The sequence below is a fragment of the Myripristis murdjan genome, chromosome 15 (assembly GCF_902150065.1).
Source record: "Myripristis murdjan chromosome 15, fMyrMur1.1, whole genome shotgun sequence".
Lineage (NCBI taxonomy): Eukaryota > Metazoa > Chordata > Actinopteri > Holocentriformes > Holocentridae > Myripristis > Myripristis murdjan.
Window position 1 is genome coordinate 20,282,727 of NC_043994.1, and position 18,612 is coordinate 20,301,338.

The 18,612-nt window shown below is 38.8% G+C and overlaps 2 protein-coding genes across 2 annotated transcripts in view; one reads left to right on the plus strand and one right to left on the minus strand.

Annotated features, from left to right (window-relative positions):
* Positions 1–1,039: 1,039 nt before the first annotated feature.
* rab23 (RAB23, member RAS oncogene family) lies at positions 1,040–9,364 on the minus strand. The gene is made up of 7 exons (XM_030070846.1): positions 8,960–9,364; positions 6,208–6,419; positions 5,853–5,938; positions 5,487–5,643; positions 4,341–4,423; positions 4,131–4,223; positions 1,040–4,033 (listed from the first exon to the last, which is right to left on the minus strand). The coding sequence occupies exons 2-7, from the start codon at positions 6,360–6,362 to the stop codon at positions 3,900–3,902; spliced, it is 708 nt and encodes a 235-aa protein (XP_029926706.1). The 5' UTR covers positions 6,363–6,419; positions 8,960–9,364; the 3' UTR covers positions 1,040–3,899.
* An 807-nt stretch (positions 9,365–10,171) lies between these two features.
* prim2 (DNA primase subunit 2) overlaps positions 10,172–18,612 on the plus strand; it is a 38,029-nt gene continuing 29,588 nt past the window's right edge. Inside the window, exons 1-7 of the mRNA XM_030070934.1 lie at positions 10,172–10,303; positions 12,130–12,279; positions 12,472–12,584; positions 12,972–13,066; positions 13,237–13,357; positions 14,275–14,370; positions 16,342–16,479. Of these exons, the coding sequence (XP_029926794.1) occupies positions 12,135–12,279; positions 12,472–12,584; positions 12,972–13,066; positions 13,237–13,357; positions 14,275–14,370; positions 16,342–16,479 (708 nt within the window). The 5' untranslated portion in view covers positions 10,172–10,303; positions 12,130–12,134. The remainder of the gene's footprint in view (positions 10,304–12,129; positions 12,280–12,471; positions 12,585–12,971; positions 13,067–13,236; positions 13,358–14,274; positions 14,371–16,341; positions 16,480–18,612) is intronic.

Genomic DNA, 18,612 nt, shown 5'->3' on the forward strand with positions numbered 1-18,612 from the left:
ATACCTAATGCAAGAAACATTTTTAGAGAAAGCAAGTGAATGTTGATGGCGAGACGCCTGCCTTTAACCTTACGTCATAATTGTAATTCCCAAACCAGATCTTATGTATTCATATTATTGTGCTGCTTTAGACTCATAAATAGTGGACCTGTCATATGATGCAGCACAGCGGACCCTGTCCGAAATCTGTTACGACAGGCCTTCTCTAATTTGCTTCCTACTTGCACTTACTCAGGCCTGAAGCATTTCAAAATGATGCAAGTGCAGGATAGCCTCCATACATTAAAGTATGCCAAGCTACTGTATGTCTTGTTGGCCATTATACAGTGCCATCACATCTTGCACAGTTAGAGCTAGTTTCATGCTGCTCAGCTGTGATCATCTTGGCAGATAATGTAAAAACTTCTGTGTGATGACTATCATGAGTACAGACAGCTAATGTTTTAAAAACTTTATTTCTTCATCTTTCAGTCCAAGTAGACAAAAGTTTTACTTTATCTATCCACTGATGAAATGAGATCAACTAATTACTAAGCTATTACTAATTCAAGTGCTTATAACAAATGTGCCACAATTCACAAAATATACACAACTAAAAACACATTTGTGCAACTACAGCTACAGAAACACAAGTAAGTATTCTCCAGGACCTTTTTTGAATAACACCTGTGATTGTTGAACATCACTGCAAATGATTATTTAATGTAAAGATTAACATCTCTATTTTTATGATGGCCAAGCAAACTTATTGTAATCCACAGCTGGAGTTATAAAATACTGTTTAAACAAACTATGGTTCCAGGTTTAGCTTTGCACGTTGTTCCTGATTATTATTCTGCATGGGTCAGATTCCCTGTCAGTATGTAGTCTTTCACAGCAACCTGCAGGGGTCACCACAAGTTCAAGCAGACATGAGGAATCAAACAGCGACACCTACTGGCCTCTAATGAGCTTATCAGAGTGAATATGGAAATAAAAGTGGTTGTTTATAACAGAAGACCTTTGGGAGCTCTGTAATTTGAAAGCACACACTGAATGCTTGAGAAAAAAGTAAAGTTTTATTTATGTCAGATTACCATCAAATTTGAATCATCAGGTGTACAGCTGTGTAGCACACCTTGAAGTTGAGATACATTTGTAACTGTTAAAAACAAAAATTCAACTAAGACTGTAGTTTTTTTTTTTTTTTTTTTTTTTACATTTTTCATCAAAGATGTCATGACTGGAAACGTATCTGGGTGTTCTAGATGAACGTGTCGAAATGGTTTATGAAGGCATCGGTGAAACAGTACAGTAACAAGAGGACACACTTTTTTTTTTTTTTTTTTACAACACCTGAGTGACAGCACTTCAGTATAGTTAGTTTCATGTGTTAAATATATGGTATTTTGAGGAGACTATGTATATCATCTTATTGATAAAGTGCGCTAAAACCATTCAAACAAAAAGCAAAAAAGGCAAAGTCAACACATCGTTACACATCAGAGAAAGCTTGAGAAATAAAGATTAATTTACAATATTTACTATACAAGCATTTCAAACACAGCAAGAGGGATTATAACGCTTTTTGTTGCTAGATGCATAAGAATGTAAACAAGGACAAGGCATTGTGGCATTGTAACTGTGGTTCAACATTCACTGATGTGGAAAAAAAACAACAAAAGACTTGCATGCAATAAAATTATACCATTTTTTTTTTCAAAACAGCACTGCAACACTGCCTACGTACAACAGATGAAGAATGCTTGAAATATGAAAACAATGTCACGACCAATGGTATAACTGTAGAACACACATTTGAAGCACCTGTTGGGATTTCCACAATAGGCCATGAATTGAAAAATAATAAAAGAAACCAAGTCTGAATTCAATACAGTGAAACCTCACCCCTGTCAACTCACTGGGAATGCATTTCATTTGAAACAAGGAAATATTTCTATAGTAGGACTGAAATACAGATGCAAAACCTTCTCAGGAGATGAAACACACATGCACATGTATTCTCAATTTAAGTTAGAACACTTAATTGCACCTACTAATAAAACAAATCCAATAATTATAAACAGACTATTTAGTCAACGACTCTCCCACATCACCTTATACTCCATTGTGCTTGGTAGACTGGTAAGATTCAGTTGAGGTGATAATGAAATTAGGAATGTAGTGTTTATAGGACACAAAGTACCAGACAGGGTGCAGACAAGGCGTGATGTACCGTACACAGCTAGCTCTGATGAGGAATGAGCATATGTTTGAGAAACATATGAGTACCCTACCACAAAGTGTAATAAGAAACTCTGTTTGGTTGCATATCCAGACACACAAGCATTTCAACAGCAGAAGATATAGTGCTGATGCTCAGCACTGCAGTGCACCTTAGAAAAGGAGGGAGTTTAGTGTTTTGCCCGTCACAACGATGGACACTATCGAGCCTATGAGCTTGTAGCATTTTCAGTCACCAGTTCCCACCGCTTCTCCCAAACCCAACAGATCAGAAAGACTTTCAAAGACTATAAAATACCGAAAAAGTAATAAATCATTAACTGAATAAAATGTTTGACCTTGTTGAGCGTTTGATATCACAAGTATACTCAGTCTGTCTGAAACAATACATCTATTCTCAGACTAAACAATGTTTCCAAGTACTGGTGGAGGAAAAGCAGTTAAAAGTAAAATGTAAACAGTTGCAATTCAAAATATAGTACTATAGCTGATTGTAATGTGAGGTACTATAAGCAGAGCAAATTCAGTGAGCATCATTAATTTAACTCATGATCTATATCAAACAAAGCTCTTCTATCATTTGGTTAACAAATTGGTAAATAAGTGGAGTGTAAGCAGACATATAGGAGGCTATTTTGTGCCAATAGTTATTGATATTTGGTTATTCTTACATATAGTACATTCTATCAGTTTCATCTTACATCCAGTAACTGCAGCCTTAATATTTTACTAAATGACAGAATGATGAAATTTGGCACTGTCAACTTTAAGGTGTTACACAACACACCAGGAAACACATCACTCAACACTGTCATGATTTGTATAAAAATACTTTTGCACAAAGAATTAACTAACAATTCCATAGTGTTCCGTCTATGATAAACAGTATATATTGAACCATATTCTGTGGACAGTTAGAAAAATATGGTACAAAATAATCTGTGTATCTCCTACAATACATACAAACATATTGCACAGGTGAAAAGTCAAACACAGGAATGGGCGGCTGTAAAAATCATGTACATGAAAAAATGTTTTCAGTGAGCAAGAGTGCAACCTTTCCTGTTACATAATTTGTTGAGATGATTGTATACCAATTCATACTGTCAGTTTTATGCAATAATCTTAGCCCCAAAAGGAGGACTGGGCCATCAAACACAATTCACATGTTATTCCTACAATATGAGGCAATTTGGTATGATTTGAGTCTCCCAAAGCAAGGACAAACATTCAGTCCACAAGGTAAATCCCTAAATCACCACCCCTGCAGCAGCACCTAGTGCTAGTTCTTGATGATAACACAGCCTGAAAGCTATTCATATTAGCAAACTGATTAAACTGTTCAAAATTCATAGGAATAACTTGTGAATTCCATTTTCTTTTCTTTTAATTCATTCGATTGTATTAACTACAGTAACCACAACATGGACCCAAGACCTTCCAAATGTAGTACTGTGCACACAATGTTGATGGGAAGGCTGAATTAAATGATATTCGACTATCTAGATAGGGGAAAACATATAATTGTAGATTAAATGTAAGGTTATCAAATCAGTTATTTCCCACTCTTTGCAGGCTTTGGTCTCTGAATGTGGCTCCATCTGTAGCATACAACAATGACCAGTCTAGAGTTGAAAACCGTTCCCCAGGCAGGCACTAAATTCAAATGATTCGATCTACACTAAGCTGCAGCTTCCAAAGGGATTTTTACTCTTCTTGGTCCTTTGTTTGTTAGGTCGCAAAGTGATGACTTCTCGGCCGTTGCTGGAGCTCTGGTTGCAGACGTTACTACTTGTGGTATTGAAAACACCTTTGGGAATATGAGATTTGTTAGTATCATGTCACCCTGGTGGGAAAAATCATTTAAAAAGATGACAGAAGAGGTGATAAACAGAACAGTGCATTACCTATTTTATTGCTTGTTGTGTGGACCACCTCTGGCTCCTCCGCTGTTTTCTGTTTGAGTCGCTGAAGATACTTCTCCGCTAAGTATTTGAAAACTAAAAAGAGATCCAGGTTAAATGCAATGTCAGTGGATATGCAAAATTCTGACTGTGATCATTTCATCTGAATAACACAGTCAGCTTTAGAAATTAACCAGTTTTCCACATTCTCACCTTCATTGACATTGAGGTCCTCTTTTACAGAGGCCCGGTAAAATCTCAACTTCAGCCTTTTAGCCAAGGCCTCTGCCTCCTCGCTGCAATGCAAATAAAGAAAATACGCTTCATTTCAATTAAAGTTACAGTGTCTTGCATAAGGATTCACCCCCTTGGACTTTTTCAGTGTTACATCCAGAAATTCAAATTGATTTTACTGGGCTTTTTACCATTTGATTGAATACAACATGCATAGTGCTTTGAAGGTGCTAGATGCTTTTGGTTGCAACACAAACCCCTAATTAAGACAAAAAGCAGATATTTGCTGGATGCACAAGTATTCGCCCCCTTACACTGCAATTACAGCAGTAAGTCTTATAGAGGAGGTCTCTGGTTTGTGAAATGTAAAAATTTACAATTTTTGTCCATCCTTCTTGACAAAATAGCTCAAGCTCAGTCAGATTGCATGGAGACTGTCTGTCAGCAGCAATATTCAAGTCTCACCACAGATTCTCATTTGGACTGAGGTTTGGGCTTTCACTAAGTCATTCTAAGACATTAACATTCTTTGCCTTAAACCCGTCCAGAGTAGTTCTTGGCTGTATGCTTAGGGTCACTGTCCTGCTGAAAGGTGAACCTCAGCCCCAGTCTCATGTCTCTTGCAGACTGAAACAGGTTTCAGTCTGTTCATGGTGATGTGCAGTGCTGGTTTCTGCCACACACAGCTTCAAGAAAGCCATAAGAAACACATTTGCAGTTTGCCACAAGACTCTGCACAGATGAGACCAAAACTGAACTTTCTGGTCCTGATGCAAAACGCCACGTGTGGCAGAAAACCAACATTCCACATCACCCTAAGCACAACATCCCCACAGGTAAGCATGTTGTGTTAATTAAATGGTAAAAAAGGCCAATAAAATCAATTTGAATTCCAGGCTGACACCCTGTAAACTGTGGAAAAGGCCAAGGGGGGTGAACACTCATGCAAGGCTGGATTCTGCTTAATTCAATTCCAATTTACCACAGAGCCCTTACTCCTATTTGTCTTTATTAACATGCAACTGCTTTAAAGTCACTGTGCTGAAGAGAAACTGCAGTATCTACAGTGTTACACAGTTTTTTATGGAACCATTGCATAATAATAGGACAATTACAAACCCTTACTTTTTTATAACAGTCTCATCCAGGAGGTCGATTTTGTTCTGTACGAGAACAGTGGGGATATCTCCGACCTCCGTCTCCACCTTCTCCCTCCAGCTGCCAATAGCCTGGAAAGACTCCCTGTCTGTGGTAGAGAAGACTAGTACACACGCTTGAGCACCTGCAATGCAAAGACAACCAATCACAATTTTATTTTTTTGAGCTATTTGTGAGATAAAATGACTTAATGGCAGCTTATTCCTGGGTTGAAGGGCAGTGCTGCAAGTTTCTACACCATAACAGCTTCTACAAATAATCACCAAACCAAAGTTAAGGATTATCGGTGAGCCTAAGGATCAGTATCATATTTCTCAGTGGGTGAGATCTTACCACGGTAGTAGGCCTTGGTAATGGCATCAAACTCCTCCTGGCCAGCGGTGTCCCACAGCATCAATCTCACCTCTTCGTCATTTACACTGAGAAAATCAACAAGTAACAGGAGGAAATGACTTGCACACATTGTTCTACAGGCATAACAATAACTATCTAACAGACAGTGTCTTGATCTGACAGTAATACTGTTCATGAACCAGATTTACATACATAAGCCCCATAGTCTGATTTCCATATACAAGGAGAAAACTTAATCTCTGAATCACTATCTCCTAATACAGTTAATTTTCTGATGAAAAATAAACATGCTTTTACTTGTAATGCATAATACAGGACCACATGTGGCACTTACACTATCTGTCTTTCCAGAAAGTCCACTCCTATGGTCTTTTTGTAATCCTTGGTGAAGATGCCCTTGCAGTAACGTTGGATCATACTTGACTTGCCAACAGCTCCATTGCCCACCACGACCACCTTGATGGCCACTTCCATGTCCTCCTCCAACATGGTGGCGAGGTCTGGTTGGCTTCCTCACTTCCACTCTATCTGGTTTCTGTCAGTGATCTGTTACAGGAACACACATACCTCCTGACATTAATGTGGAAAACTAGCACAATAATCAGTTATTTGAGTCAATAATCAGTCATAAATAATACAGGTTAGTGAATAATCATGACTTAGACTTGTTCAGTTTTTCAGAAGCTAGCCCAAAGGTTAATTATTGCCTGCCTTCAAGCTGAAAACCCTTTTCACTAAACTGATCGTGTTAATGAATTATGACTTAAATGACATCAGACAATTTATCCTTGCATTGTTGACTTAAAATGTAAATAGTATCTAAATGTGTGCTGAAAGCCAACATGGCAAAATGACAAAACATATTCCAGCGTGTCTTCTCCTTTTTCAAAATTCCTGCGGATTGTGACATATAACAGTTATTATGTGACTTACTTCCGTTCCCCTTCAATCCACTCCAAAAAAATCTAATTTATGAAATGGCAGACTAAGTGAAGTAACATAATCCAGGGAGGAGATGAGTGTATCCACACAACACTTTACATAAAATAGAATAAAAAAAACATTGTTTTATGAATGAATGGTGCTTCCTATCCACATGAATTTGTATGTTTTGGAAGATCTTTTTGGGCAAATAACACAAGAATATCTCTGTCTATTATGTCATGCAAAAATGTGAACACTGAAATAAGGATGTAGGCAAAACATCCTAGCAGCACAGCCATATCATCAAAATTATGTCAGATTCTGACAATGAAAATATATATAAAAAAAATACTCTCCAAATGTTACCATACCACCAGCTCTACTACTTTCACCCAAAACTCACCACAATCTTTGCTGACACTTTTCCCTTTGACATCACAATTCCCACATCAGACAGGATTTTTCAACAATTACTAATGTCCTCTGAGGTTAACCTCCCCCACCCTGTCTCAAGCCTCTCAGCTAAGTTTTTCCGCCTGAAGTAGTTCCTAAGAAATGGATTAGACTCAAATTTAAGTCAGCCACTTCTATTCTTCAACACACAAATCAGACATACTGACAATATTAAGATTTTTTCCTTCTTCTCTGCAACAAGATGAGTTTCAAAACGTAGAAAATGTAGGTACCATCTGGCTACAGGTCACCAAAAAACAACACACACACACACACACACACACACACTCATACACACACAGACACACACAGGCATTTCATCAGGGAGAGAGCACACTCTGGAAAATGGGTTAACATTCACCATGGCCGAATTATCCTTTAAACTATTATGTCTGCTCACCTCCCACCCGGCCACAGAGCAAACTGTTGTAAAGTTCAGGGTGGATTTGTTTGGAGAGATTGTGCAGTGTGTTTTTTCTTCCATTACCCCTTAGAGAAGCAGACACCACATAGCAACTGGGCCATGCGCAGCTATATGTGCATGCCATGCTAAGTGTAGAGCTAAATACTCTGGATAAAGCAGTGCCTTGTGGACATTTGCAAACATGCATGACTGCTGAACAAACTTGTTGTGATTTAAGTCATTTAAGAAATCAGTCATACACTTTAATTACAGTGCAACATATGAGGAGTATGAAGCCAAAATAAATCAGTTACCGTCTCTAAATTTAAGCATCATTTGTTCAGAGTCAAGTAAGTTTACTACAATATGAAGCCTACATATCACTGTCCCAGAACTATGAGCGATCAACTTATTCACCCCAGCGATGCAACAAATTAGACTTAGCAAGCTGACAAAACATACAAGTGAAAATCAAAGAAAAATGACTTCTACCTGCATCCATAGATATATTAAGGAGGCAGGTAAAGAGAAAAGATTTTGACTTGGTCTAATCATTCCTAGGTGAGTACCTAAAATTTGTCTTAGAGACAAATGGGCTAGAGACATGGGGTGGAATCACTGAGTGCACTTTCCATAGTTTGCTGCTTTGTATCTACCAATATAAGGAATCACACTGATTCACCTTTGGAGAACAGTTCAAACAACTACAGTACACATACATGATGAATGAAAAATACCACTAAAACTCCAGTTTGGTAGTTGGTGCGTTATCATAATTTCCCTTGGAAGAGTGATGTTAATCCCATTAGGAAACATCAGCACCACCATAATCCAAATTTTAGTAAATAGTAGTTTGGAGAAACTGGAAATATAGCAAGGCCTACTTTTAAAAAATACTTTTTAAATGAGTTAAGGGATTTAGAAGATAACCCACCCCTTAGACAATGAGTCTGTCAGTCAATCAAACACACATGTCAATATCTTTAGGCAACCATATGAACTTAATAATATCATATAGCAGCTACTGTGTGGTCTTCATTACCGTATGGTCGTTTTTTGCTTTAGGGGACGATGCCAAACGCTGTGTGCGGGAGTTACAGACGTATTCAATCAACTTTTGGCTCTGCATTGCTCCCCCACATCAGACACCGAGTACCAGAAGAGAAAACAGCGGGTGACACGGCCTCTATAAGGGCTCCCTAAAGTGACAAGCCGCCGGCTAGCCCGTTAGCAGTGCTGACTGAATAAGGCAGGGCTGCACAAGACTAGAGAGCTAGCAAACTCTTAAGAGAGGGACGTGTCTTACCTGTAAAATGTAACTCATCCGGAGTTATGGCTGGCTAACGACAGCAAGCGACGTGACTACCATTCACGTCTACATTTTCACTGTGTGTGGCTGGTATGTGGCAAGCTGAGACTTTAGTCCCCGTCTTGGAAACCTAGCTAACGTTACTAGTTCGGGCTAGCCAATCCGGAGGGAGAGCGTCCGGGTCCACACTTTAACATTGTCTTAGCTACACACGCCGAAATCGTCCCGCTTCACAGTATTAAATTAAGGTCAAAATCGGATAAAAATCTCTAACAGTTAAATCATGTGTGTGCATATTTGTCCGCGGCCTTACATCGCGGCAACGTTGCGCATAGACTATCTAGCTAACTTGCTAGCTAACGTGAGTTGCCAAGGCAGAGAGCCAAAGAGGGCGCAGCGCAAGAGAGTCGACAGGAACCACAGCCAAGCCTTGGGGATATTTGTAGGCCTGAGTAAAAGTCGCGACCTCGATTATTCATATTTCTATGCAAATTTCCTATATAGCGTAAATGTAATGTTAATATTTATAACTTTCTAAATACGTATGATTTATGTTTTTTTTTTTTTCTCTATCAGCACCATACTGAAGAGCCCGGGGCTGACCTGACTTGAATAACTGATGACAGCTCAAATCAAACTTTATAAGTCTTAGGTAAATCGTGAATATTTATATAACTGCATTCTACTAGTCTAGATTTAAGAGGTTCATTATAATATCGAACAGGACCAAACAGGGCATTTAATTGTTGTATCCAGCGAACATCACCAAAGACAACCAACACCTAGATATTTGACAACGAACCTCCAGGAAATTTGTAGTTTTTAGTCCTGGCGTTCTCATGGCAACAGTGACCCCATGCTGCATTAAGGGGTTGTGGAAAAATATTGTAGATGTGAGCTTCCTACTTGCAAACTTGCAAGATGTGAGCTTCCTACTTGCAAATTCGCTTCCGATGATAACGTGACTCTGGGTGCGTTGGTTATGTTGAAAAGAATGGCTCTGGAAGTTTCTGTTGCACACATATCAGTGGCGGACTAATACAGCCATGTACATGCTACATAGAGGACAAAACAAGCCTTTTTTAATCGGGGTACAAGACTGACCGAGATGTGTTATTCACAAAATCCGTGCTGCAAATTGGGAGCCGGGGCTGGCCTAACAGCAAAACGAGCGCTCACTCACCCTGACAGGAACGCAGTGTGTCAAAGGTGGAGACATGATTGGTTACTTTAGTGCAGCTGCTTGAAACGTCACCATTTACCCGCGTTTGTTGAAGAAGACACACACAAGTGTTTGGCGGGATTCAACCGGGACCAAGCTCTTTCGTGATCATCGAATCGGTAATGTAATGAAAACTGCCACATTATCTAGTTTTGCAGGTCAAATGTCGACGCCGGTCATCGTAACGATTTAAGTCGAGAGCCGACATTTCGACAGAGCAGCGCTGGCTAACTCGTCGTCAAGCTAGCATGCCAGGCGATGTGTAGCGTTATGGTTAGGCCTGTCTAAAGCATAGCATATCTTGCAAACTTGCCAAGTTAGCTAACTTTGGTTTGTTGTCGGGGCTATGTATTGTTGACTCGTGGTCTGCAATCGGGATTTTTCAGCCTGTGACCCAACCAGACAGCTAACCCAAACCTCTATCCGGGATGCTATTAGCTTTGATACATTACTGGGAGAGACCAAGATGTTTCCTGCAGGTGAACGCAGAAAATAGCAAATTCATTAATTCATTAAGTCTCTGCAAAACCTCAGATAGCAGAAACTAAAGTGAGTACGCCGGCTGCAGTTGTTGGACGGCAGCTAAATAACAGCCCCGAGTGTAGAGACGGACCGATGTTGCCTTCACTAAGTAACTGGAGTTTATACGATTGGTCCAGAATGAGAGGAAATGAAGTGTTGATACAGCAGGGTAAAAGTCATATTTTGAAGTCCAAAACGTAACTCAGTAGTTCAACAGAACCACTCGCAGCTCCTAGTTGTAGTAAAGAGCTGCAGTACTGTCAGAGCCCCTGCCTGGTGTAACAGTGAGGCCATCCAGAGCTGACATGGACATAAATACAAAGGAACATCTGTTTTGAGAGATCCCTACTTCCCAGTGTCATACCCTTCTTTCCTCTAACAGATATCGTTGAAATTATTAACATAAAGTGCAATAATGAAATGCCTCTCTTTTTGTAAATAGAGTCCTAGCACAAGGGGTAGGAATCACCAGAGGCTTCATGATACAGTAATATCACAATATGATAGTATTGCAATTTTAAGCTATTTTCAATGTGCTGAGTATTACAATAACATGCATTTTGATACATTATGATGTATTACCTTTTTTCAACTGTAAATTACACATAGTGGCCACTTTTTTTTAGGTCCACCTCTATAATCTAATACAATCCAATACAACTGTTCTGCCATAAAGTTTATTTTTCTGATGCCTATGCTCAGATTTTCTTTTGATCACAGTAATAGAGGTGTTCAATCAATTCTGTGTTTGGCATTGAGCTTACAGTTAGTGGTGCTGTTGTATTGGGCTGCATTTAATTGAGAGGTGTTTCTAATATTCTGTCCTCCCTCATGTAAATAAATGGGGAAGGCAAAAAATTACAAACACCTCAATATAATGTAGTCCAGAACAAGATCTCTGAAAACTACAGCTTCAGTAACAAACATATAATTAAATTTACACAATCTCCTCAATGTCAGCATAAACTGAACATTATAAACTCTCTTAAAATGTAGAATGTATGGCAGATCTGTTGCATTGAGCTGCATTAAATTGTACAGATGGACCTAATAAAGCGGCCACTGAGTGTGTGTCCCCAAGGGAAAACTTTGTCAGTTTCTGTTTTACCTAAAGGAATACAGTTTTCATTATGTTCATCTCACTTCAGTCATTTTTATTGCAGCAAAATGGGATTGTCAAGCAGACAGACCAAATTTGTCATAAATGTTGCATCGATTCTTGGCGATACAGTATCGATACTTGGTGTCTGTGTATCAATACAATATTGCCAAACAAAACATTGCGATTCTATGCTATATTGATTTTTTTTTTCTCCCACATTGAAATGGTCCGATTTCAACTTGTCATTTAACACGTCAGCATGGTGATGATCACTGGCCCATATTTCAGTATCTTACACATAATTATTTGTCTCACCACTAGGCACGATGCAGTTTTCCGGCAGAAGGAGGAAGATCTTAAGCAACCCTCAGACGGAGCTCTATGGACATTGTCTGCAGTTCTACGTGCAGCCTCCTCTTGAAAACATCACGCTCACCGAGTTTGAGACCTTTGCAGTGGAAAGACTGAAATGTAAGAACAAAGTCTGATGCCAACCAAACTAATATTTGAATGTTAATTCTAACTATAATAAATTATACTTTGAAATGAACAGGTAGAATCGTATGGTTAAGCAGAAAGCACTGTGACCTTTCTGCCATCATGAAATTCAGTTTGTTAAACCTGTCGTGTTGTTTACCATGTCATCTTTTAATGCTGTTGCAGTGTTGAAGACTGTCGAGAATTTGGGAGTGAGTTATGTGAAAACATCTGAGCAGTACTCAAAGAAACTGGAATCCGAGTTTTCAAACCTGAACTTTCCTTACAGAGCAGCAGCGGTGAGTATTTCTGCCTCAACACCGCATGATTTTTAATAACAGGATCGCAGAAATTGACACTTATTGCAAAGCTTCAGAGCACAGCCTCTCTCTTGGGTTCATTTACCAGCGGTTGGTTTCAAAGCAAGCTAATTTGGATTGATACTGACCTAATACTTCTTGAAAAAAGTATTGGGTCAGTGTCTTTGCTGTTAATGCTTCTGTCATAATAAAGTATCCATATTAAAACAGTTTAAGCATAGCCTTAACTTTACAATGGCACCAAATTGGACAGGTCAAGAGACAAAACCAAAATTGCCCTGAACACCATAACAAAAATTATTAGGAGGTAGTGAGAGATAAGAAAACAATATCTGTCATCAACATTTTCTCTTTAAATCCATCAAGGATGATAAGAAAGTGCAGAATGGGCCAACTGAATATGAGAAACGAAGAAAGGACCATATCTCCCACTTCATTCTCAGGCTTGCCTACTGCCAAACGTAAGTGCAATCTGTCTCTATTTCTGTAGAATATTTATTGTGAAATTATAGGAAATAAAAGGCATAGAAAGAGGGATTTAAATCTAAATAGTTAATACAATTTATATAATAATTGTAAATAAAATTGAATTTAAAGATTGAACGTTTTTGTCTCTAATCTCATCTTAAAGGGAGGATCTCAGGCGGTGGTTTATACAACAGGAGGTCGACCTTTTCCGCTACCGCTTCAATGACCTGCTTCCAAAACACAAACTTGAATTTCTGCATCGAAACAACCTGCAATATGACACGGTAAGTCTCTGTAATTAAATTATCTTTTTAATTGAATTTGTTTTTGAAAGCCTGATTTCAGTGAAAGTAATTGAAAAGATTAATTCTCATCACTGGGATGTTTGCTGTTTGTTACTTGAGGCTTACTCACTTCGTTCATCCTTTAGTTCAGCATCATCTACATATTTTTGTGTAAAAACCTGAAGACTGATCAAAACAGGACACTATCTGGATGCTTACAAAGATGAAGTTGCAGCAGTAGCTGTTTTTGTGTTTTGAGATCAGTGGCAATGAGAAGGGTTTAAATTTTGTTGCTGCACCAGGGCATCAGCTGGGACAGGAGATATAATGGATGAGGTCTTTATTGTCTTTTTTTTCCCCCTGTTTCACTGCTGGCTTTGTAGGACAGTGTAGCAATTGTAAGAAGTCATCCACAGACAATACTAAAACATGGTGGTGTTTTGTGTTGTGTGTTTCAAATATTTCACTAGGTGGCGCAGTTTGATCACAGTATTATGCCCATTTACAGTATCTGTCTGGAAGAAAAATGAAGAGAGGGTGATAGAAGTCCTGAAGATTGAAAAAAAGTTTTTGCTTTTAATATGAATAAGTTGTTTGTGAAAGAATTGTTCTTGAATGAATAATGTGTCAGATGTGATGCTTTGTTTCTTTTAGCCTGCATGTGGAAATGAAAGATAGTTGTTTAGGTTACAGTCTGATGGCTGCAAAGCCATTTTTTATTTGGCTCTAATCAGATAGTTGTCAGTTTCCTGCAGCGTGGAGATGGCCTCTGTATTACCTTATCATCAGTATTAATGCAACTCATTTTTTGTTCCAGGACTTTATATCCTAGCCATATAATCAGAGTTTAACACTGACACGGTTCTGCCTTTGCAGCCCTTCACTGAGATCCATCTTCTTCATCAATAACTTTTCAGATTAGTGTCGAGGAAAAGAAGGCTCTGGCAGAGAAACTTATCAACTCCAGCTACGCTGTCAGTGGAATCACTGTTGAGGACCAAGACTTCTACAAAGTGAGTTACTCTGATCTCTCTGTCTCTCTCTGACCCTCTCTCTCTGTCTGTCTCTGTCCCTGTCTTGCTCTCTCTGTCTCTGTCTCTCTCTCTCTCTCCCTCTTCACTGAAATTGTTTACTTAAGAAGGTTCAGTATTTTGCCTGCAAAAATGCAGCAAATGAGTCGCTGCTGACAGTCATTTATTGTCCAATATTGTCTTGAAGAGAAAATCCTCCCTCATTTTTTTTTCAATATGTTATTCCCATGATTATGAGCCTGATATTTCCTCAGTTTAATCAAAACTAATAAGGATGAACAACCAAAGTTAGAGAGGCAGTCTTTGAATTTGGCAGTGAATTGGTCTTTGTGTATTCATGAAGTGCTTTTTCTGATAAATGAAGTTTCATTATCTTGGTGTCTAACCAGAAAGGGCCAGAGAGTGTTTATGTGTTATTGTAAAATAACACAGACTATCATCTCAGCAGTCAGTCCACCCTTTCACTATCACTAAGATTTCCCTTTCCCTGCATTTATATAATTATTCATATTATGAGAGTCTTGGCCCATTGTTGGTATCTGTTATAAATTAAAGAACAGTGGATTACCCCTTTCAGACCATTACAAATGAATGTGGTGCAACAGGTAAGCTGACAACCTGCAGATGTTGCATAGCCTTGATTTCATCCAAACATCCTGTTTCTTTTTTGTTTGTTTGTTTGTTTATTATTATTCTTATTGATGCAGTTGCTTAGACAGGCACTCACCTACTACTCCTCTTCCTTCAACATATCTTTTTAGAATAGGCTACTTCATAAATGCTTTATAACAGTATGGGAGATACTGCTCCCTTATGTAATGTTGGTCCTGTTCTGAGGTGTTTTCAGAAAACCACCAACCTCCCACCACTGCATGTAAGAATATAGATTGTGCATTTTAATACCACCCCTTTAATCTCCACTGTACAATAAGATAGTTGGAATATGCTGAAAGATTCAATTTCCTTTTGGCAAAAAAGTATTGTACAGCCATAAATGTGGTGAACACTCCTGCCTCTGGTCCAATATGTACCCCTGCTGGCCTTGGATTATATACTACAGGAGCCTCCTGTCCTCTCTCTCTCTCTCGCTGGACTCTGTTTCCCTCTGAGCTATCCTACTGTATCAGTCAAGGGAAAATGTTAAGGGTAGTGGGCCGCCCACAATCCTTTCCAAAATTGAAAAAAGTAAAGCATTGATTTGTACACTTTGCTCTGTGAAGTCCTTCCTTCCATTTCACTGCTTCCACAAAATTAGATTTGGAGACCATCGTTAGTCAGTTTGAGGTGTTTTACCTAACTAGTAGGTAGGTTATAGATTCACCAGTCTCTGGAGTTTTCCCCCTGCATAGAGTGCCTTGCTTTAAACTTAAAGAAATGTGTTGAAATTAATTGTTGTGTAATAAAATGAGTATAAGTGAGATATATTTTTCTGTTTTCAGTCCAAACTGGGCATTAACTCTACTGACATCTTAATGTTCACTGTTGTGGCTCTGGTTTCTTCAGTGGTGATATTTCTTGTGTGGTGGTAATCAGAATTTGATGTGAGCTCTCTTAAACCAAGGCACACAAGAGCCCGAATAAATATTTTGCTTGTTAATGGCGCACCTTCAGAACATTCAGACAAATGGAATAGTCTATTAAAAAATGGCTCAGAGGTAAAAACGGTCTGTTGCATTACTTTGAATTTGCATTTTAGATGTGTAGCTGACAGTTCAGTCCAATGAGACTTAGAATCTAGAGCATTAGAATAAGTTTAATTCCACAGTTGATCAAAAATGACAAACAACCAAAATTAAGGATAGGAGGACATGAGCCTTGGTGCACTTTGAATATTCCACTGAACATACAGTGATCATGAACATAAATGGAATAGAATTAAATTAACACATTCTGTCTGTGTCTGTCTAAGTAATTCCAGCCATTTCATCTCTGTATTCTTGTTGCGCTTTAAAGGTTCCATTTCAGGACGCCCTGGACCTTGTACGAACAAGGAAAGTGTACCTCAAAGCGGGCTACGTGTACATCCCCCACCAGGACATTGTCACCATTGTTCTCAATGACTTCCGCACAAGGCTATCTAAAGCTCTCGCAGTAAGTGTCCACATCTTTTGACTACAATAGAAAGGAGGAATCGGGGGAACAAGTTGGGCTGTGATACAGAAAGCTCGAGAGAAAATTAGATCCTGTCCTTGGGGAGAATGTGAATTGCAACCACTATGCGTATACTTCATGACACACTTAAACCTAGAGCACATTTTACTTTAATGGTAAAAAAGTGAATAGTAAAGTACATTGTTATGCAAATACCTTATATTGTGTATATAACCCCGGCTTCAGGAACGAAACAGCTGAAATGCAACAGTTTGTTCCCCTCAGTGCCCTGGGAGAACTCTGAAAAGTGCACGGTTGCAATGAGGGGAATAAGTAGACACAGATGACATAAATGTGTCTGGAGGGCAGACTGCAGACAGCAAGTATGAAAGCGGTTATTGGCCCTTTGGGTGTGACTTGTTTTTTTTTTTTTTTTTGTAAGCTGCAGAGTCTGTGGAGGCACAATATCAGCATTCTCGCACATTGTATTGTATGCCCACAGAGACGGGGAACATAATGCACTGCAAACTACTGGCCCTTTCATAATAAATGTGTGAGAACAAGCAGGGTTCAGTCTCACAGTGGTGATCAGCTCTGGTTTGGAGACCAGACAGACACACGCTCAGCAGCCATATGCTGTGACACTGACTGGTATGTGAAGGTGTTTTGTCTAATTTGAGAGGTGCAAGAAGCCCCCGTCAGTACACAGAAGAAGTTCCATGAAGTAGCGAGGAGAGAAAATGATCAGAAAGCATGCCACAAAAAGACCCATAAATCATGCTCATCCTGATTGGAAAGGAAACATTTTGATTGATTTCTTGGACATTTCAGTTAATAAAGATGCAAAATTGACAAATTTCCATGAACAGAGCTGTGCAGCTATATGCCGACTGTTCTTGGACATCAAAAAATAGATGTTACGTGAGTGTGGGCTCAAAGGATATAGCAGTGATTTTGAATGTTTAGCCTGTTTCTTACAATTAACCTGCATTTTACATTGAATCAAAACATTTTGCGAATTATGCTGCTTAAGATTTCACAACATATAATCACTTTCCACGTCAGCACCCTGCCTTAGGATAGGCCGCTTGGAAAGTGAATGAATGAATAATCAAAATCTAATAATTTTTAAACATACATTTTTGGTTGAAACACCCACTTCATAATGATCTGCTTCTGTGACAAACAAAGTCGTCACAGTTGTTAAATCATGAAACTCATAATTGACTGTGTAAAGCAAATTTTTCCCTAGGGACTACTTTCTGGCAGAGAGATATTTCACTCCGACCAATTTCAAGAAACAACAGTGCCGCTGCTTTTAGAAAAACGAATGTTGACGACTTTGATATGGTGATGGAATACTGAACTGAGTTTGAACTCTCTGAAAGTTCATTTTCATATCATAGTGGAACAAATGGAAACCAGTGGCTGGATCAAAGATAGGAAAAATTATTATCGTTGTTTTAAAATACTACTTGCTTTGGGAAGTGTATGCATTTTGTAGACATTGCGCTGAACATGTAGAATCATTGGTATGGTCCTTTCAATGCATTTAGTGGCACAGCATCAAAGCTTTATGAAATTAAATTAAAGTATTCAGTTGCAACCTGAATGTTGGATGCTCTCAAACATTGGGAAGATTTCGAACAGACCCCTATGAGTCCGTCACTGACATAACTGTCACTTTGAGCTTTGATAATTCCATGGTGTATTTTCAGTAAGGTAACTAAGCTCATTGGAGACCTCAGTGGAGTTTATTTTGGGCAAGTTCCACCAAAAGACATGACACCTGCTGAATGCAGCATTTATTAAATTCCTGCCACTACGGTCTGCATTCTCTGCTGAATTTGCTCATTGAGACACAGAGCAACAGAAACTTTATTCACAAATAATATTATTGTGCCATTCAAAGGTTCATGCCTGGACCGCATGTGGTTTTAAAAATGGTCTTTTGCACTACTCAGTTATGGCAATTGAATGTTAGATTTGAAACAACTGCCATTAAAATGAACAGACTACCACAGTCTTGGATGCCATTGATAAGGTTTCTCCTAGATTGTAGCTTGTGCTTTTTACCTATCACACTGATTTATGGGTGTACCCTCAGAAAGCGGTAGATTCTGAATCTCAATT

Bases quoted from the DNA above. Each gene is read 5' to 3' on its own strand.
- rab23 (XM_030070846.1), bottom strand. From the start codon at position 6,362: ATGTTGGAGGAGGACATGGAAGTGGCCATCAAGGTGGTCGTGGTGGGC. The intron at 5,939-6,207 runs GTAAGTGCCACA...TGATTTTCTCAG, and splicing joins TTTCTGGAAAGACAGATAGT to TGTAAATGACGAAGAGGTGA. The intron at 4,034-4,130 runs GTAATGCACTGT...ATATTCCCAAAG, and splicing joins CACAACAAGCAATAAAATAG to GTGTTTTCAATACCACAAGT.